This window comes from Sturnira hondurensis, unplaced genomic scaffold (genome assembly GCF_014824575.4).
Source record: "Sturnira hondurensis isolate 20B ecotype Veracruz unplaced genomic scaffold, ASM1482457v3 Scaffold0017436, whole genome shotgun sequence".
Taxonomy (NCBI): Eukaryota; Metazoa; Chordata; class Mammalia; order Chiroptera; family Phyllostomidae; genus Sturnira; species Sturnira hondurensis.
Window position 1 is genome coordinate 2,464,558 of NW_028090067.1, and position 19,616 is coordinate 2,484,173.

At 54.6% G+C, this 19,616-nt stretch overlaps 2 protein-coding genes across 7 annotated transcripts; one reads left to right on the forward strand and one right to left on the reverse strand.

Annotated features, from left to right (window-relative positions):
• The first annotated feature begins 436 nt into the window (after window positions 1-436).
• IFFO1 (intermediate filament family orphan 1) lies at window positions 437-15,631 on the forward strand. 4 transcript variants are annotated; one of them, XM_037068323.1, is made up of 10 exons: window positions 437-1,279; window positions 5,064-5,124; window positions 5,267-5,362; window positions 6,126-6,266; window positions 6,569-6,577; window positions 7,186-7,367; window positions 7,490-7,610; window positions 7,920-8,015; window positions 13,087-13,217; window positions 13,930-15,631. In XM_037068323.1, exons 1-10 carry the CDS (start codon window positions 492-494, stop codon window positions 14,033-14,035), a joined length of 1,731 nt encoding a protein of 576 aa, XP_036924218.1. In that variant the 5' UTR covers window positions 437-491; the 3' UTR covers window positions 14,036-15,631. The 4 variants fall into 4 exon arrangements, with proteins under 4 accessions (XP_036924218.1, XP_036924215.1, XP_036924216.1 ...); XM_037068320.1 differs by having other exon boundaries at window positions 7,210-7,367; XM_037068321.1 differs by having other exon boundaries at window positions 6,572-6,577; window positions 7,210-7,367.
• On the reverse strand, window positions 15,409-19,612 carry GAPDH (glyceraldehyde-3-phosphate dehydrogenase). 3 transcript variants are annotated; one of them, XM_037068325.1, is made up of 11 exons: window positions 19,502-19,612; window positions 19,194-19,237; window positions 17,349-17,448; window positions 17,156-17,262; window positions 16,838-17,044; window positions 16,669-16,750; window positions 16,308-16,459; window positions 16,141-16,219; window positions 15,956-16,039; window positions 15,773-15,870; window positions 15,409-15,669 (listed from the first exon to the last, which is right to left on the reverse strand). In XM_037068325.1, the coding sequence occupies exons 2-11, from the start codon at window positions 19,214-19,216 to the stop codon at window positions 15,600-15,602; spliced, it is 1,002 nt and encodes a 333-aa protein (XP_036924220.1). In that variant the 5' UTR covers window positions 19,217-19,237; window positions 19,502-19,612; the 3' UTR covers window positions 15,409-15,599. The 3 variants fall into 3 exon arrangements, with proteins under 3 accessions (XP_036924220.1, XP_036924222.1, XP_036924221.1); XM_037068327.1 differs by having other exon boundaries at window positions 19,194-19,234; window positions 19,502-19,588; XM_037068326.1 differs by having other exon boundaries at window positions 19,486-19,581.
• Between the last annotated feature and the right edge of the window lie 4 nt (window positions 19,613-19,616).

Consider the following 19,616-nt stretch of genomic DNA (forward strand, 5'->3'; position numbering starts at 1 on the left):
TCTTAAGGGGGAACAGTGTGGTATACTGAGAAGCCAGGTCGGTTTTAGGTTCCTGGGATCTCTGGGACTCCCGGGGGACTCAGGAAAGGAGAGGGTGAGTTGGAGGTAGGGTGGGGAGTGGAGGGCAATAGGTATACAGGGAAGATGGGCTACCCACCACCGGGATCCATGGCGCACTGGAGAGCCTGTACTTTCTGCCACCCTGACTGGATTCTGGGCACAGGCTGGGGTCCGGCCTACTTAGAAGAGCTCACTGCGGCTTCACTCAGCTCAGGATTCTGCCCCAAACCCGGGAAAGTCCACTTGGCAGCCTCAAATTGAGCCATTCATTGGCTTCCTCTCTGCCCTCCCCCGCCCCCCTGACCTCTGCCCGTCTTGTCGAGCTGTTTGATTGGTTCTCCCACATCCCCCGGGCGCTCCATTGGTTCTTCTCATCCGCCCTGCATCCCTGCTCCTGCACCGGTCTCCATCTCCCAGCAGAAGGCGCAGCCATGAATCCGTTATTCGGCCCCAACCTCTTCCTCCTACAGCAGGAGCAGCAGGGCCTGGCTGGGCCGCTGGGGGACCCCTTGGGAGGTGACCATTTCGCCGGCGCAGGAGACGTGTCCTCGCCACACGCCCCTCCCGGTCCTGCTTACTCGCCGCCTGGGCCGGCCCCAGCGCCCCCCGCCGCCATGGCCCTCCGCAACGACCTGGGCTCCAACATCAATGTGCTCAAGACCCTGAATCTCCGCTTTCGCTGCTTCCTGGCCAAGGTGCACGAGTTGGAGCGCCGTAACCGGCTGCTGGAGAAGCAGTTGCAGCAGGCGCTGGAGGAGGGTAAGCACGGCCGGCGGGGCCTGGCTCGCCGGGACCAGGCTGTGCAGACCGGCTTCGTCAGCCCCATTCGGCCCCTGGGGCTGCCGCTGGGCGCCCGGCCGGCCGCCGTCTGCACCCCATCGGCACGCGTGCTGGGCTCCCCTTCGCGCTCGACAGCCGGCTCCCTCGCTCCCTCCACCGCTTGCCACTCGTCACCCTCCACCTCCACCTCTGCCGCCTGCTCTTCCACCTCCACCGCCTTCTCCTCGTCGGCCCGCTTCATGCCGGGCACCATCTGGTCCTTCTCTCATGCCCGCCGGCTCGGGCCGGGACTGGAGCCCATGCTGGTGCAGGGGCCTGGCCTGTCATGGGTGCACCCTGACGGGGTGGGCGTCCAGATCGACACCATCACCCCCGAGATCCGCGCTCTCTACAACGTGCTGGCCAAGGTGAAGCGTGAGCGGGACGAATACAAGCGGAGGTAGGGATAGGGACCTGGCAGGTGGGGACATGGCTCAGTGTCCCCCCACACTCAGGGCCATGATGAGTTGTGGAGAGGAGGGCAGCTGGGCCCCAAGAATCAGGGAGAAATAAAGTTCTTGCTGTGTAAGGAGGACCTCGGAAGTGCAATAATGGAATTGGGTCCTGCAAGACGGAATCAACAGAAAATGCAGAAGTCAGACCCGTGATGGGAAGGAGACTGGCAATGGAATACTGTGGGCAATTCACAGCTTTCCTCTGGCTTGTCTTTCTGTCTCGTGTAGGTTTCAGTGTTTGGATAAAAGTGTAACTGGGTTTTGTGAGGTGTGAAAGGGGCAAGGGTCACCTCTCGTATCTCCACCTGTCTCAGTCCTCCGGCTGTTTTGTGATACAAGCTCCACCTGCTGATCAGAAGTGAAAGAGAGATGTACAACTTTAACTGGGGAATCAAGTGAAATTAGAAGAGAGTGGTGAGAGAGGGCCACATTGGGGGGTGGTTAACCCACCGCTGCATAGAGCTTCCCCAGGCAATGTTGGGGATGGAAGCTGGGTATCCACTCTAGTTTCAAATGAGGGGCTCTTGGGACCACAGGGCATTTTTGGAGTAGGTCAAAAACATGGGAGAAGAAAGAGTAAAGGGAATTCCCTAGGGAATGGGGAGGGGGGCCTGGTAGTTATCATACGGCCAGTGGGAGTGGGGAATATGTGAAGGTGCAAAGAGCCAAGGGTGGAGGCCTTGTGATGGGAGCCAGCAGCGGGGCCCAGTAGGAGAAAGTTGGGAATGTGGACACACCCTGTGAGTAGGAGGCAGCTGGGGGACAGGTTCAGTGCATGCTGAGACTGCAGATTCAGATTTTTGTGGGGCACCTGGCAGGGCAGCACAGAAGGCCCTGTGAAGGGATATAATGCAGGCGTGCCGGCTGCAGACCAAGTGGATGCCTTGTAGGGTTGGTCAGCAGGCTGTTAGGACATGAGCAGGGCACAGCCAGCACTCTGCAGACTCTGTGCTGGATGCCATGGTCCAAGAGGAAGATGGCAGGTCAGAGGGAGAATTTGGCTTGGGGGGCCTTCAGGTTTAACCTCTTAATTAGCTACTCTGACCCCTTGTGGGCAGGCCTGGGAATTACCCTTGCAGCTCAGTATAGCTGAGATTTGTGTGGTGGGGCTTGGCTGAATGTCCTGGTAAGTTACTGCGTGTCTGGGATGACCTTCAGGTATTTGTAACCTGCCAGAGTCTAGCAGATCACAGATCAGCAGGTTTTCTGAAGTTAAGTTCTGTCCTCATGCCAGCTTCTCTAGGCGTAGTCTGTGTTATGACTGTCTTTGGGAATCCTGGTTATCCCGAAATTATCATTCACATGCCACCCAGCCCCACCCCCAGTCAGAGTTAATTTGCACAGTTAACAGTGGAACATGGACACCTCTGGAGTACATTCATAACCACAGGAACAACTGCTGTTCTTGGGGCCATTTTTTTTTAAACGGAGAGTGTGTTTGTCCTTGGCCCAGCTGTCCAGGGCAGCAAAGAGTTATTCCTCGGGGACTGATGAGCTCATCCTGCTGCAGCACACTGCTGTGCAGGGGGCCCCGCAGCTTGGGCTGGATGGTACGTGACACTGGCAGTCGCTCATCCTTCCACACCACATCCCCTGCCCTCGTTCTGCTCCCTTTCGAGCAGCACTGTAGCTCCTGTGTGCAGCCCAGAAGGCCCGGGCCCAGCCTGAGCACCGAACTGGGAAGGTGCTCCCGGGGAGCCTCCCGGGGTCTGTTCTCAGTTCCCCTTCCTTGTGTGACCTTGGGTGGTTCTCTTTCCTGGCCTCAGTTTTTCCCGCATAGGAAGGGCCTCCGCTTCCTCACTTCACTCAAGGATACCGTTTATTTGGAAGAGAGGTGGTTGGTAAACGTAGAATACACAGAAATTGCTAAAATGCTACATGTTCAGGGAATCTCCTAAATGGGACCAGATTTGAACGGAGGTCAAAATGAACCTATTTGTGGAAAAGTCTGACTGGAGTACAAATAGAATTCCAGTGAGCTTCCAGATGATTTCTTTTCATACTTTTTTTACCCTGTAAGATTTTATTAGTCTTAATCCTGACATAACTTCCTTCCTTAAGTTTCTACCTGAATTTGTTGGGTGTACTGTCAAACGGTGCTTCCTACCTTCCTGATGCCTCGTGTCCAGGGTTATTGTCCCCTTTCAGTCTTGCCCTCTTCCCCTAGGGACCCATGGGCTCCAGGGACACGAAGGTACCACGTCTCAAGCCTTCACGTTGTAGATGAAGAAAACAAGGCCTAGAAAGATAATGATCTTGCATAAGAAAATATATAACTTGATGCCACTAGGGCCCGTCACTGGCCCTGGTAGTCTGAATGGGAAGGCCAGAGAAAAGGGGAAGGACATGGGGCAGTAGGGAGGGGTGGGCAGGGAGCCAGGAAGGCTTGGCACTGGGCTGCGTGATGAGCCATCGGGGTGGTGGCTGGGCTGGCTGCCTCCTCGCTGCCCAACTGGGAGGGGCAGCCTCGGTGATGTAGAGGAGTTATTCTTAGGAATACTGCAGTGCGGCTGTGAGGGAGGGACAGGAGAGCGAGGAGAGAGGAGACTGGAGGGAGAGCCAGGGAAAGGTGCGGGGCGAGATGGGACAAAAGGTGGAGGGAAAGGGAAGGGAGGATTGAATCCTGCGTCTACAGAATCTGTTCCCTTGGGTTTTCATTTTCTTGCTGTCCTCTTTGCTACTTCCTAACCACCTTTTTGATATTGAAGTTTCTTTCTTGGTGCAGTTCCCCTCCTTTCTCAGACTGGAAGAAGCCTTTCCAGGATGTAGCAAAAAGTGATAATAGGCTGTGTGAGTGGGATTTGAGAAGTTTCGCTGTTCCAGCCAACCTTGTAGTAGAGTGCGGTATTGCACCCCCCACCCCGCAACTATCTTCCATCTCTGTGGTGTACCAGACCATGCCCCGGCATGCCATGGAGTACCCTGTGTGAGAAGCCGGGCCCTGGGACAGAGACCCCGCCTGTGGCCCAGAGTGTTTGTTAGCCTGCTCCTGGGCTTGGTCTCTGAATTCTGCGTCCCAAGAGATGCCACCTCTGGTTCTCACCCCCCAGTTCTCAATATACTTTTTCATATTCTGGTTTCCCTTTCCCCCTGGGTTTGAGTGCCTAGCAGTCCCAGGCTCCTGCTTTCCACTGTCACCTCCCTGGCTCACTTAGCAGGGGCCCTGGGTGGGCAGTTTCTGGAGCTTGTGAGGGTGGACTTTGAGTGTCTCCTCCCAGTTCTTGAGCAGCTCCCTGGACACGGTATGTGTCCTGCAGCTGCTTTTACAGGGTTAAATGGCACCACACGAGGCAGGGCAGCAGGCTAGAGGAGGGCTGCTCTGATGCAGGCAGCAGGCGGTGGACCGGATCTGTGCCGCTGAAGGTGGGGGACTGGGCCGGTGTGGGCAGGACATGGGGGACAAGGCCAGCCAGCCAGGCAGCTGCTGGGGCTGGGACCTGAGCTGGATGGGCACTGTAAAGGACCAGAGCAGCTGCAGTCCTCTTAAATATAACTGCTGGTTGAGGCCTGGAGGTTCTGGGAAGGCAGCTGGTGAGCTCAGCACTGGCCAGGAAGCGTGGAGCCACCGACAGCTGCAGCTGGCCAGACATTCCTGTCCACAGCTCCTCCCAGTGCAGGGAGCCAGACCCAGGGGCTTAGGCCTGAGCCAGACAGGTGGGGAGCAGGAAGCCTTAGGGGCAGGGAAGGACTTTGCACCTATGTTCTTTCCCTTCTTCCCGTGTCTGCCAGGTGGGAAGAGGAGTACACGGTGCGGGTACAGCTGCAAGAGCGAGTGAATGAGCTCCAGGAGGTGAGGGCGCCCCACTGCCTGGGCTTCCCTCAGTCCTCCCTGTCGCCCTTCAGCCCTGGAGCTGGCTCCTTGTCCCTCCTTGTCTTGTCTCCCTCCCACACTGGTGTTGCCACTAATATCAGGGTTTTCTGCTTGGTTGTAGGAAGCCCAGGAGGCTGACGCCTGCCAAGAGGAGCTGGCAATGAAGGTGGAGCAGTTGAAAGCTGAGCTAGTGGTCTTCAAAGGGCTGATGAGCAACGTGAGTAGCATCGGCGCACCCCTCAGGCTCTGCCCCCGCGGGCGTATGTGCAGGCTGTCTGCAGCCCCAAAACCAGGCAGAGCAGGCCTTGCTAGGTGTGGCCTGTTGATTTCCTGTCTACCACCCCTCCCCCTCCTTGGCTCTGCTTCCATTTTTTTCCTTTGCCACCCTCTAGTTGAGGAGAAAAAGAAGGAGGACAGGTCCCTTGTGTTTGAGAGGCAGCGTACCTCCATCCGCAGTCAGTGAAGAACACAGGTCCCAGCCCCACCCCTCCCAGCGGTGTGGCCTCGGGCAGATTCCTTAACCACTCTGCCCCCACGTGCTCCCGGGGAAAGAAAGAGTGAAGGCGTATACTTTGCAGGATGATTAGGAAGATCCTAATGTACTGAGGGTGGTGCTGGCACATACTTTGTGCTACATAAGTGTTCGCTATTGTCGTCCTTGTTACACCACGCTCTCCACTCTAGTAACTCCCAGTGGTCTCTGTCGCTCTCTGGGAGTGTAAGTTCCGAGAGTTACCCCTCCTGTCAGAGGCACTGGGCCACGCCCCGTGGGGGCTCCCCACCTGACCAGCAGCCAGGTGTATGAGCGGGGCGCTGTGGGGAGGGCACGCAGGAGGGACACACGCTGCTTGGAGGAGTTGGCGACAGCTTCATGGGGGAAGCGACGGTGACCAGAAGGGTGAGGAGGATCTTGCTAGGGCCTGTGGACCCTTATGTGGAGTGCGGGTGCCTCCTCACTGTTCCCCGTGTTCCCCGGACAGAACCTGACAGAGCTGGACACGAAGATCCAGGAGAAGGCCATGAAGGTGGACATGGACATCTGCCGCCGCATTGACATCACCGCCAAACTCTGCGATGTGGCTCAGCAGCGCAACTGCGAGGACATGATCCAGATGTTCCAGGTGAGGGCCGAGGGCAGGCTTGGGCCCGGCCCCCCGCCCACGTTTCCCCCTGCCCGAGCGCCTCAGGAGGGTTGGGGCAGGCGAAGAACCTTCCGTCATCGCTGGCCTGGAACCAGAGCCCGTCTTCCTTCTTGGGGGACTCATTTAGCACCCAGGGGCCCTCAGTGGGACTAGCTGGGGGGCCAGGAGGAGCCTCTGAAGAGAAGTTCTGGAAGCTGTCTCTAACCCATCTCTCCCCCCTCTCTCCTCTGTCTGCTTCTTCTTCTCTCTCTTCCTCTCATCTTCTCTGGCTTTCTCCACAGAAGAAACTGGTTAGTTTTGCTCTCACGCAAGCTTATTAATGTCCCCAGTGCCTGTTTCTAAACGACCCAGGCCTCGGCCATCGGTTCTGATCTGCTGGGCTTTTCAGCGCAGATTTCTCCCCCTTTTCTAGTTTTCTTGCTGTTTCCCCCCTTTTTCCTCTCTCTTTTCCTCTCTGCTTCACTTTTTCCTGTCCCTTCTCCTTCCGGCTTCCCAGACCTGGGTGTGTGACTCAGGCGCTCCTTTGTGAACACCGTGCCCTCCTTGCAACCTGAAGCTTGCTTTTTTGTTCAGTCGTTTCATTAGAAAGACCTTCTTTAGAACAAAAATCTTGGTTAGCCGTTCTGCACATCTTCATGTGGTCGCAGCAGGCCACTGCCCCCCTCACCTCACAGCTTTGTTTTCCATGTTTCTCCCTGTTCTCCCCTCTCAGTCTGCAGCCTGTCCCCATCTGTGTCTGTCTGCCTGTCCCTCGGTAACTCCGGGGTTCTGTCCCTGTCATCGTAACTGTGTCTTCTCTCTCTGCCCGCCCCACCCTTCTGCTGGTTCCTGCTTCTCCTCCCTCCCGGCCCACTGCCCGCTGCCCCTCCTCCTCACGCACCCGGCCTCGTCTCTGTAGTCTTTGCACTTGTCTCCCATTAAGGTCCCATCCATGGGGGGGCGGAAGCGGGAGCGCAAGGCTGCCGTCGAGGAGGATACCTCCCTGTCGGAGAGTGACGGGCCCCGCCAGCCCGATGGGGATGAGGAGGAGAGCACAGCCCTCAGCATCAACGAGGAGATGCAGCGTATGCTCAACCAGCTGTGAGTCCCGCAGGCCCACCCTCAGCAGCACCCCCACAGAGGCCGGAGCTCCCACCCCGACCAGTCCCCTCTGCCAGGAGGCAGGCCCCACCCTCCTTGACACCTGGGCTCCCTGTCTCTAGGAGGGAGTATGATTTTGAGGACGACTGTGACAGCCTGACTTGGGAGGAGACTGAGGAGACCCTGCTGCTTTGGGAGGATTTCTCAGGCTATGCCATGGCAGCTGCAGAGGCCCAGGGCGAGGTAACCGCCCCTCCCGGCCTCAGGGCCCCAGGGCCCCAGTTCTGCCTCTCCAGCTCACTGCCGGTGCCCTCCCCTCCTTGCTGCCTCCCTCCCCTCCCTGCTCTGTTTTCCCTCTGTGGCCATCATCCTTTACCTGCTTCTCCCCTTCTACTTTGTCCCTTTTCTTTTCTTTCTTTGATTTCCTTTAATACAACTTTCGGTCTCTCTCTCTCTCTCTCTCTCTCTGCCCCTCCTTGGCCCCGTGGAATGTCCCCATCCCATCCCTTCCCTGGCCCCCTCCCCCAATCCTTGCTTCTCTTTCTACTGCAGCAGCAGGAAGATAGTTTGGAGAAGGTGATTAAAGATACCGAGTCCCTGTTCAAGACCCGGGAGAAAGAATATCAGGAAACCATCGACCAGATAGAGGTAAGGATGAGAGGAAGCTGAGGAGCCCGGGTCCCAGTGGGGCCGTAGATGGAGCGGTCCTGTCCTGCACACGGGCCCTGTGGATGGGGAGGAGTGGTCGCCCAGCGGTTGTACCTCCGGTGGGTTCTTAAGATCTCAGGCTCTGGAGGGAGGCAGAGAGATGTGGGTCTGCTTCTCAGCCCTGGCACTTAGTTACTACTCTGACTTTCCACGTGCTTCCTACTCTTTCTGAGCCTGGAGGTGGGAGTCTGAATACCGCCCTCACAGAGTTGTTTGAAGATGAAATGAAGTAGCACCCATGGAGCTCAGGGCAGTGTCTGTCTCACAGTAAGCATAAGCATGCCATCTGAGAGTAATTGTCGTTATCGTCATTATTGTCGGTGCTATAGCGAGGCCACTCAGAGGTGGACTTGAACTTTATTTCTTCTTCAGCTCAGCCTTTGAACATTGATGTGTGAGTGAAACGCCTATCGGTTGCCTCTTGTGCGCTCCCAACTGGGGACCTGGCCCAAAACCCAGGCATGTGCCCTGACTGGCATTGAACCAGCGACATTTCAGCTTTCAGGGCAGTGCCCAACCCACTGAGCCACACCAGACAGGGCAGGATTTCTATTCTTAGCTCCTAGTCTTGAGGAACCTTCTAGACACAGCAGGTGGTGCTGGTGCTTCAACTTCAACTGTAGACTGTCAGGGGCTTCAGGAAGGATTTGGGGCACCCTGGATGGAGGGAACTGCGGGGGTGGGGCAGGGAGGGGTTGGAGGTGGTCCCCGTGAGGCGGCCCTTCCCTGAGCACCCTGACTTGGGGATGAGAGGCAGACTTCCATAATCCTCAGCCTCCCTCCAAGTCCACGGGGTACGTCGATGCCTTCCCTGCTCCCCCACATCAAATCCTCCTGCACATCCAAGCTAAGCCTGCTTTTGGTCTTTGCCTCGGCAGACAAACGCCAAGTTCTAGAGGCACGGGCAGATTGATGCTGCTCGCTGAGGAGCCGGGAACGGGGAGCTAGAACTGACCTCTTTCCCATGTACACCGGGCTCACTGCCTTCTGTCTCCTTCTCTGCCCTCTTCCCTGACTCGCCTCCCTCTTTCCAATGGTGGATTTAAGGTTCGATGTTTTCATGGTACCTTCAACCAAGCAGTGGCCTTGGAGTAGTGATCTGGGGCTGCGGTCTCTGCCTGGTTCTTCCCTGGGACAAGAGGGGCTTAGTTTAAAACATGATGTGAGCCCTGGCTGGGCAGCTCGGTTGGGTAGAGTGTCATCCTGATAGGCCAAGGTTGTGGGTTTGATCCCCAGTCAAGGCACATTAAAGAAATAACCAGGGGAGGGGGCATATAAGGGGACTAAATGGTAATGGGGAAAAATATAATGGAGATTATATATTTAAAAAAGAAATAACCAGTGAATGTGTAAATAAGTAGGACAATAAAGTGGTGTTTCTCTCTCTCTCCCTTCCTCTGTTTCTAAAAAGCACTACAAATTTTTAAAAATGATTCTATTATAAAAAAAGAAGTAAAACATAATGTGAAAAGAAAGTCCTAAATGGAAACATGCTTCTTAAGGTTGTTGGTGAGCCATCCGATCCTTCTTCTGTCCCAGTGGAGTGACACTGAGGATGTTGGGAGAGCTGACACGGTGGCTCTGGTGGCTCTGTTGCTCCTGGTGACCCATCTGGGCCACCCAGGGTCCTTCTGTCTTTGCGACCTTTGGTCCCTCAGGCTCACTGAGATGGAGGCAAGGACCATGTCCCATTATTGGATGGTCAAGCCGAGGCCCGGGGTGGAGGGTGGGAAGGAATGCCTGCGCCCCACCTCCCTTCCTGTCTCCGTGCATCCCCAGCCTGAACTGCCCCCCATCCCGCTCACCCAGTGAGGCTCGGGTTTCAGTGGAGGCGGTGTGGCTGTCTCCATTATAGTGTGTGTTCGTCTCTGCTCGAGTGTGTGAATTCGGGGGCACATGCGAACATGTAGAGACAACTGGTGGCAGTCCTAGCCTTCTGCTGTGACAGAATATGTACTGGGGATGGAATGTACAGGGGTGGACAAAAGTAGGTTTATAGTCATGAGAACATGGGGCAGAGTTTATTCTTGTACTATTACTTACGAATTATTGTATCATTTTCCATAAACAACTGTAAACCTGCTTTTGCCCACCCCTGTATTTATTTATTTTTAACCTGAGATATCTTTTATTAGGCAAAGGGAAGCAGAGGAACTTGCTTCCATTTTTTTAAAGTATATTTTATTGATTATGCTATTACAGTTGTCCCAATATTTTTCTCCCCTTTATCCTTCTCTGCCCTGTACCCCCCACCCCCACCCAACCCTCCTCTATTCCACCCTCCCCTTAGTTCATGTCCATGGGTCGTACATGTAAATTCTTTGGCTTCTCCATTTCCCATACTATTCTTAACCTCCCCCTGCCTATTTTGTGCCTACCATTTATTCTTCTTATTACCTGCACCCTTTCCCCCCCTTCTCCTCCTCCCTGTCCCCACTGATAACCCTCCATGTGATCGCCATATCTGTGATTCTGTTCCTGTTCTAGTTGTTTGCTTAGTTCTTGTTTTTGTTTTTTAGGTTCAGTTGTTGATAGTTGTGAGTTTGTTATCATCTTACTGTTCATAATTTTGATCTTCTTTTTCTTAGATAAGTCTTTTTTAACATTTCATATAATAAGGGCTTGGTGATGATGAACTCCTTTAACTTGACCTTATCTGGGAAGCACTTTATCTGACCTCTTCTAAATGATAGCTTTGCTGGATAGAGTAATCTTGGATGCAGGTCTCTGCCTCTCATGACTTCAAATACTTTTTCCAGTCCCTTCTTGCCTATAATGTTTCTTTTGAGAAATCAGCTGACAGTCTTATGGGAACTCCTTTGTAGGTAACTGTGTTCTTTTCTCTTGCTGCTTTTAAAATTCTCTCTTTGCCTTTAATCTTGGATAGTTTAATTATGATGTGTCTTGGTGTGTTTCTTCTTGGATCCAATCTCTTTGGGACTCTCTAAGCTTCTTGGACTTCCTGGAAGTCTGTTTCCTTCAACAGATTGGGGAGATTTTCTTTCATTATTTGTTCAAATAAGTTTTCAATTTCTTGCTTTTCCTCTTCTCCTCCTGGCACCCCTCTGATTCAGATGTTGGAGCATTTAAAGTTGTCCTGGAGGTTCCTCAGCCTCTTCTCATTTTTTTTGAATTCTTGTTTCTTCGTTCTGTTCTGGTTGAATGTTTATTTCTACCTTCTGCTCCAGACTGTTGATTTGAGACCTGGTTTTCTTCCTGTCGCTGTTGGTTCCCTATGGATTTTCCTTCATTTCACTTTGTATAGCCTTCATTTCTTCCTTCATTTTATGACCATACTCAATCAGTACTGTGAGCATCCTGATTACCAGTGTTTTGATCTCTGCATCAGATAGATTTTCTATCTCCTTGTCGCTTAGCTCTTTTTCTGGAGTTTTTTAATTTTTTAAATATTATTATTATTTTATTTTTAAAAGATTTTATTTATTTTTAGAGGGAGGAAGAGAGGGAGAGAAATATCAGTGTGTGGTTATCTCTCACATGTCCCTCAGAGGGGATCTGGCCTGCAACCCAGGCACATGCCCTAGACTGGGAATCGAACCAGTGACCCTTTGGTTCACAGGCTGGTGCTCAATCCACTGAGCCACACAAGCCAGGGTTTTTCTGGAGTTTTGATCTGTTCTTTCATTTGGGCCATATTTCTGTCTCAGTGCCTCACCCCTGTATTTGGTGCTGGGATACATTCCTCCTTGTCCTGCTGAGTGATGGGCTCCAGAAGCAGCCCTCTCCACCCTGAGTCTCCCGAGGTGGAGAAATTGGGGCACAGATGGCATCACGTTCCCTTCCTAGACTGAGCAGGCAGCATGTCCCGCTCCTCTGGCTCGCCGCTGTGGCGCACCAGCTGGAATCCCAGCTCTGGAACCAAGGCTGCCACGTGAGCCGCACTCACCCACGCCACCCTCTCTCCCACATGTCAGTGTCGTGACCATTTCTTTTGTCTGCCCTGTGACCCACTTCTTTCTGTCCAGTTCAGATTAATTATGGGTGGTTTCCTCTGTCCAGTTCAGATTATTCACAGCTAGTTTCCTCCCTTTTTGCTTTGCTCTCAGGCAGTCAAGCATATCACCTCCAAGCAGTTTTGTTCTGCCTTCGCTTCTGGCCCCTGTCCTTTGCACCCAAAGCAAAGGGAGGCAGCAGATGGTCTCTGGCCAAGACCTTTTACCACCTCTGCACCACTTCTCAGCTCTGCCTCAAAGCCTTTTTCGCAGAGGCGGGCTCTAGGAGGGAGACCGTATTTCCCTGACTCTGAGGCCTGGCACAGTCTTGGCACAGGGCCCATTTAGCAGTGCCAAATTGGGATACATCTTATAACCAGTAGGACATTTATTATGGCAAGAGGTCCTTCTGTTAGTGTCTGAAATGGCTTCCAAGGGAGAAAGTGAAATAACAAGGAGAAAATGGATGGTAAGAGAATCGAGCCCCTTTCAACAGTGCAGACAGGTGCCCTGCTTTATGCCGAGTCTTGTAGATAGATACCTCACAAAGTTAACAGTCCATTTCCCATCCAGGTGCCTGGCATGCACACGGGTAGGTGAACAAGGCCTGTGGCCAGTGCCTGCAGGAGTTCCCACTTTAGTGAGGGATGCAGACTGGGTGCTGTGTTGTGGGGGTGTAGGGGTGAGCCAGCCATGCGGGAACCCCGGGCAGTGCGTGTGCAGACAGTGCCCCTGCTCCGGGATGCCGTCCTCTCCCTCCTGCCCCAGTAAGCGTTCCTCTCCTGGATGCTCTCACCAGCCTGTGGAAAGAACGCAGGCCTGGGCAGATACATTGGCATTCCTCTGTGATACTGTTCCAGGCAAAGATTGCCAGGAAAGCCAGAAGGAATGGTAGGATATCAAGTGCCTTCCGCCTTATTCTGATTTATTTTTAAATCTGAGCCCTTGGCCATACTGCCTGGGCCACCTGCCCAGCAGTGCTCTCGGGGTGTTTTCCTCCTGGGGGTTGGGAGCAGGGTCCCTGCTGATTCGGCAGCCTGGCCCTGTTCTTGCCACAGCTGGAGCTGGCCACGGCCAAGAATGACATGAACCGGCACCTGCACGAGTACATGGAGATGTGCAGCATGAAGCGGGGCCTGGACGTGCAGATGGAGACCTGTCGCCGGCTCATCACCCAGTCTGGGGACCGGTAAGAGCCTCCCCAGAGTGTAGGGCGCTGCCCACCTCCCTCCCTGCTTCCTCCAAGGGCGCATGCAGGGAGGGAGGGGTGGACTAGAGCCCCTTGACCAGCAAGCCCTGGAGACCCCTCACAGTGACTTAGTCACATCTGGATGTGGGGCTCTCATTGGAGGTCACCTGGTACGTGTGGCCCAGCTGCATGTGCATTCGTGGCTGGACAGCTTGCACCTCCCAATGCCACCAACTCTGGTGGTTCCTCTGGTGAGAGGCAGCTAAAAACTGACAAGGAACAGAAGGGGTGTGGGCGCCGATTTTTATCTAAAATCAGAGCCGCCATTTGTGCATTTGACCAGGAAAGCAGCACTGCAACAAAAAATAAATTTTAAAAAACCACAGAAGTGCTCAAATAGACATAAAGCCGGGCCCTCCAGTGGTGCGCTCGGGTTCACCTGGCGTCTCTTCAGAGCCTTCAGATGTTTCTGAACTCTGAGCCTCCCAAAGGCCTCGAGAGATAAGGTGGGGTCGTCTCCCCATTGGTGTGAGGACAGGGAGGTTTCCTTCTCCCCACTCCTTCAGCCAGCACCCTCCTCACCCCATGGTCCTCCTGCCCTTGCCTGAGAAGTCGTTCATCCGCCCGCCAGAGAATAAGGCCAAGGGAGAGGATTGCCTGCCTCATCAGGACTCCTGTCTGTCCCAAGGTGACAGGTGGTGTTTTTTTCTAGAAAGTCTCCTGCTTTCACTGCGGTCCCGCTTAGCGACCCGCCGCCGCCACCGAGCGAGACTGAAGACTCTGATCGGGATGTCTCATCTGATAGCTCCATGAGATAGGGACCTGCTCTGGTCCCACCCTGGTGGGAACTCACCTTTCACCTCAGCAGAGTGGGGGGTTCGCAGAAGGGGCGCTTCATTTGTCCTGCTGTGCCAAGCCTGGCCACTGGGGACAGGGCTGCTCCCTCTCGGGCCTCCTCCCTCGGCCTCTCCAGAGTTCTCGGGCGTCTGGAGCAAGGCTTGGCCTGTCTTTCCCAGCTGGGGCTCCTGCCTTCATGCGTGGGTGTTTGCCACCCCCCATCTTTAAAGTGCTGCCAGTGTGCTCATGGCCCTGTAACTTCTCCATTGAATGAAGGATGTGATTGTCACATCGTCCTTGCCCCCCTGCGGCCTAGAGCCCGCTTGTGTCTGATTTTGAACTGGTGCTAACTGGCTTGTGCAGCGGGGGAGCATGAGAGGCCCCTCCGTGCTGCAGGTGGAGGGGAGCAGGACTGGGCAGGGCACTGTGTCCTCCCTCCGTTGTCCAAGGGCTCTGGTCACCTGCCTGTGGACAGTAAGGATTGGCTGAGACCCCTTCCCTCGGGGAAATGCCATGCACCGAAGGTGCCCCAGTACCTTGGTCTAGGTGGCTTCTGGCTCTGACTGGGTGCAGTATCATGGAGGGAGATCGGAAGCTCATCTCCCAGTCACCGCTGAGGAACACAGAAAAAGGCGAAGCTACTTGGGTGTGTGCACATGGATGTGTACGCATGTGTGCTCAGGGTCTCCGTCTCTTCAAGTGTCAGCTGAAGATGTGCCTCCTGTGTGTCGTGTCTGTCGTACACTGAGACCAGCAGGCTGAAAAGATGTCTTAACTTGGGAACCTTGGAGAGACTGGGGAGATGTGATCGAGACCTCGGCTTAACTGCCTGGGGGTGGATGTGTGGAATCTTTAACAATGAAACTGGCGAGTGTTTATTGAATCCTTTGTGTCACTGTCTGAAGCACTTCATTGTGGCAGCTACACAACCTTGAGGCGTGCATTATTTCCTCTTCGTTTTACAGACACATCAGGTACAAGGTGAGGCCCAGGAAGCTAGAACTTGCCCTGTCTCAACCCTGGTGATGGGTACCAAGCCTGTGCCACCCAAGCCCTGGTGCATCACCTCCTGTCCCCTTCACGTCCCAGGTCAAATGGTGCTCACTGTGCCCTGGGTGAGGTGTGAAGCCGTGTGCAACCCACCTGGTGGCTGGACTGCAGGGAGAAAAAGGCCTGGTCCTCTGGACACTTAACAGCTGGAAACTTGGTGGGGAAGAGCCAAGAACATGTGTTCTTCACACTATTAGCGTGTAGGCACATATGCTTTGTTCTTTAAGCCTATGGGAGTTTTAGTACCAGCCCAGCTGCTTTCCCCTTTGTCCTTGACCCCAAAATAAGATAAAGCAGATTTGGCTGGGTGCAGTGAACTTTATTGATGGCGTGTGACAAGGCAGGGCTCCCTCAGCCCCTCCCCTCTTTAGGGGCTCTAGGATGGAAACTGGAGGTCAGGAGATTCTCAGTGTGTTGGGGGATCGATTTGGGGCAAGGACTCCCCAGCAGCTGAGGGTCTCTTCCTGTCGCTGGGGCTGGTGGTCCATGAGGCTCTTACTCCTTGGAGGCCATGTGGACCACAAGGTCCACCACCCTGTTGCTGTAGCCAAATTCATTGTCATACCTGGAAGGGGAGACATAGTTAGGGTTATATTTCTGATCTAGCCACCAGGTGGCGCTATACCCCCCAATCAGTTTAAACCCTGTCCCCCAGGGCAGCCACACACCAGGAAATGAGCTTGACAAAGTGGTCATTGAGGGCAATGCCAGCCCCAGCATCGAAGGTAGAGGAGTGGGTGTCACTGTTAAAGTCGCAGGAGACAACCTGAGGAAAAGAGAAGGGCAAGTGTGGGAATCCAGTTTTGTTCAGTGGGGCTATGTGGACACCAAGCTCCCCATCCTATTAGTACCTGGTCCTCAGTATAGCCCAGGATGCCCTTGAGGGGGCCCTCGGATGCCTGCTTCACTACCTTCTTGATGTCATCGTATTTGGCCTAACAAGGTGAAATCAACATGGTTACTGAAGTTCTGGTATTGCCACCATCCTACTGGAGACAAGCCCCCAGCCACCAAAGCTGTTCAAACCCACACTTACAGCTTTCTCCAGGCGGCAGGTCAGATCCACAACTGACACATTGGGGGTGGGGACACGGAAGGCCATGCCAGTGAGCTTCCTGCAGACAGAGAAACAGGGTCAGCACTAGCTCTCGGCTCCCCTACTCCCCTAGTCCCCTAGTCTAGAAATGCAGCAAAAAGCCTCACCCATTCAGCTCAGGAATGACCTTGCCCACAGCCTTGGCAGCGCCAGTGGAAGCAGGGATGATGTTCTGGGCAGCCCCTCGGCCATCACGCCACAGCTTACCAGAGGGCCCATCCACGGTCTTCTGGGTGGCAGTGATGGCGTGGACTGTCGTCTGGGGACATGGAGGACGGAATGAAGGCCTTGCACAGTGCTCATTGCCTGTCCTTCAACCTCCCTCCCCACCTCCGGGAGACATAAAGGGGATGCCATGACCTGAGCCAATCTTTAGGGACCCACGTTTCCCACAGCCAGCCCCGCCCAGGGCCGTGTTGTGAGGAGGGGTGAGAAATGAATGTGCTCTGGTCACTTCCCCCACCTTACCATGAGTCCTTCCACGATGCCAAAGTTGTCATGGATGACCTTGGCCAGGGGGGCCAAGCAGTTGGTGGTGCAGGAGGCATTGCTGAAAAGGGAGAGGCAGGTGAGGGGCAAACAGGCCCTCTACCTGTGGCACCAGCCAACCTCATCTCCCTCCCTCTGCCATGCTCACCTGACAATCTTCATGGAATTGTCATACTTGTCCTGGTTCACACCCATCACAAACATGGGGGCATCCGCAGAAGGGGCAGAGATGATGACCCTCTTGGCTCCACCCTTCAAGTGAGCCCCAGCCTTCTCCATGGTGGTGAAGACACCAGTGGACTCCACAACATATTCAGCACCAGCATCACCCCATTTGATGTTGGCGGGATCTCGCCTGCAGGGAAGATAGGACAAAGTTCAAGGACATGAGTACCGTGTACCCTACAGTGGTCACCCCATCTTAGCACCTCCCCCCAAACAAATTTCTTCCTCTCCTTCCACTTACTCCTGGAAGATGGAGATGGACTTTCCATTGATGACAAGCTTCCCGTTCTCAGCCTTGACTGTGCCTTTGAACTTGCCGTGAGTAGAATCATACTGGAACATGTAGACCTGGAGGGACAAATGAGGGCATCAAAGGACTGCTCACCAGCCAGCCTCTGCCTCCCACACCCGCCATGAAGGCAACACACACTCACCATGTAGTTGAGGTCAATGAAAGGGTCATTGATGGCGACAACGTCCACTTTGCCAGAGTAAAAAGCAGCCCTGGTGACCAGGCGCCCAATACGGCCAAATCTGAGGGATAGAGAGGCAAGAAGGTGTTGATAATTCTCCTGGGTCTGTAAGTAGCCTGTGGCCCACTCACCCTCTTTCAGGGGGAAGATGGCACATCCCTGCCATCAGAAAGTCCCCAAAGATCTACTTTATCGTCCTCCAGCAACCCTACCGGGCCACCCTGAGTTTTCAAGAGGCAGCAATCCATAGCACGGCCAAAAAAAACAAAGGCTATAGTGTCTGAATAGTGATTAAGCCCAAAGATTTGTCTGACCTCCTAGTCCTCTGAAATGTTTCAAGTGACAGTGCAGGGCACTGCTACAGCCACCCACATAGTAGGCGCATGCCATTCATCACCCCCACTCTGTGCCCCAGGAATGCTTGCTCCTATTTTACCCAGCTTCAGGCCACACCCCTTATGGAGCAAAGGCGTGTACACTCAGCAACGCGGAGCTCAAAGGGCAGAGAGTAAAGGTCAGAAGACAACTGAATGGGGAAAGCCCATCCCTTTTCTAACTCCCTCCTACAAAAGGGAAGGTGATGGGGGAAACTAGCTGTTTCCACCCTCTAACCCCAGGGGGTTCTAGTTGCCAAGCCATCTGTCCTTCCTAGTTTCCTTCCAGAAATGTGTAGGAGCCACACTTGTGTGTGTACAGGGAAGGAGGTGGGAGCATGGAAGCCAGGCCCCCAGCTGCAGAAAGGTCAGGTGCTATATTTAACCCCAGATTAGGGTAGAGTCGGGATCTGGTTTCTGGTAGACGGAATAGGGAGAAGGGCAGGGATCCCAAGGCTCCCCCGGACATCTAATCCTCCCAGTGACCTTTACAACCCAGTCTTTAGGGGTTGGGTGAGTTCTAGGCACCCACGGAAGGCGTTTCAAGGGAAGCTGGTGTGGAGGGGCTGCTGCTACAGGAACCATTTTATGGTGAAAATTTCTAACTACCATGACTCAGCTCCCCAAGCCACAGCTACCATACCACCCCAGGAAAAGAAAAAAAACCCCAAAACCCATAAAGCCACGTTGTTTGATTCATTAGAGGATCACCTATGAAAAACAACCCCTCCGAGGGGGAATCTGGATGGCGGGTTAAGGATGGCCTTGTCTAGAGTGAATGTGGCCCGGTTCTGAGGTCCTGCTCTTGGGAGAGCAACACCGGGAAAGCCTCGCCTCACCAGGTTTACCGGATAAAGGCGACTCCACCCCACTGAGGCAGGAGGAGGATTAGTCATAGTTCAGGAGGGAGGAAGGCTGGAGAGCTAAGTAAGTGAGGTTACCTAACGGTGGTTCATTCATTTCCTTCCCGGTTGCAACATGGCGGCTAGGTTACCGCAGAGCAGCCCTCCCGGCTGCGTGCGCCTGTGCGCAGCTGTGCCTCTTGCAGCCCCTACGCTGTGGGGCCAGGTGGGGCAAAGGGGGCTGGGGGAGGGGCTCCTCCCCAGCACGTGACCCCGCGGGGCGCGAAAGGAAAGAAAGAAGCCCCAGCTAGGGGACTGAGGGGATGGATCCAAAGCCAGAACTGGGGACTCTCTTGCTTATCTGGGGCGGGTGGAGAAGGCTCCGGGTGAATCGTCCCCGCAGGGGCGGAGTTATAGGAGACGCAACAGCTGGGGGTGAGGGACTAGAGGCCCTCTGAGAGCCTCCGCCGGGTCACAACTCTCTCTGACCTTGAGTTCTCCTTGGGGGAAGGGTACGATCATCCCCACCCACGTCCCTCCAGCGCTCACAGAGGCCCTGTCAGGGTAAGACCTGCAGACCCCTAACTCACCCGTTCACTCCGATCTTCACCATCGTGTCTCAGGGTTGAGGCTTCTGGGAAAGGAGGGTGAGCATCAGGGTACCAGGCTCGAATGCGGTCCTCTCCTCCCCTCTCCCCACCTTCCCCCGTTCTTCTCCTCACCCCCCCTCATATCTTGGCCACCATCCCTTCCCTCGGTCTCTGCACGTCTCCCTCCGCCTGAGGCCCCAGCCCCAGAGGACCGCATCCCGCAGCTGCGCCCCCCGGCCCGCACGCGCCCGCAGCTCCTTTGTAATGTCTCCGAGGCCCTCGTGGCGCCTGCCTGTTTTCACTTTTACCTGGCACTGCGCAGTAAGACGCGGCTGTCTGTTGAACAGGAGGAGCAGAGAGCGCTAGGGGAAGGCTGCAGTCGCAATTTATAGAAACCGGGCGTGGCCGGGGCGTGGGGAGGCG

Bases quoted from the DNA above. Each gene is read 5' to 3' on its own strand.
- GAPDH (XM_037068325.1), bottom strand. From the start codon at position 19,216: ATGGTGAAGATCGGAGTGAACGG. The intron at 17,449-19,193 runs GTGAGTTAGGGG...TCTATCCCTCAG, and splicing joins GTGAAGATCGGAGTGAACGG to ATTTGGCCGTATTGGGCGCC. The intron at 15,670-15,772 runs GTGTGTGGCTGC...CTCCCCTTCCAG, and splicing joins TTTGTCAAGCTCATTTCCTG to GTATGACAATGAATTTGGCT.
- IFFO1 (XM_037068323.1), top strand. From the start codon at position 492: ATGAATCCGTTATTCGGCCCCAACCTCTTCCTCCTACAGCAGGAGCAG. The intron at 8,016-13,086 runs GTAAGGATGAGA...TTCTTGCCACAG, and splicing joins AAACCATCGACCAGATAGAG to CTGGAGCTGGCCACGGCCAA. The intron at 13,218-13,929 runs GTAAGAGCCTCC...GTTTTTTTCTAG, and splicing joins ATCACCCAGTCTGGGGACCG to AAAGTCTCCTGCTTTCACTG.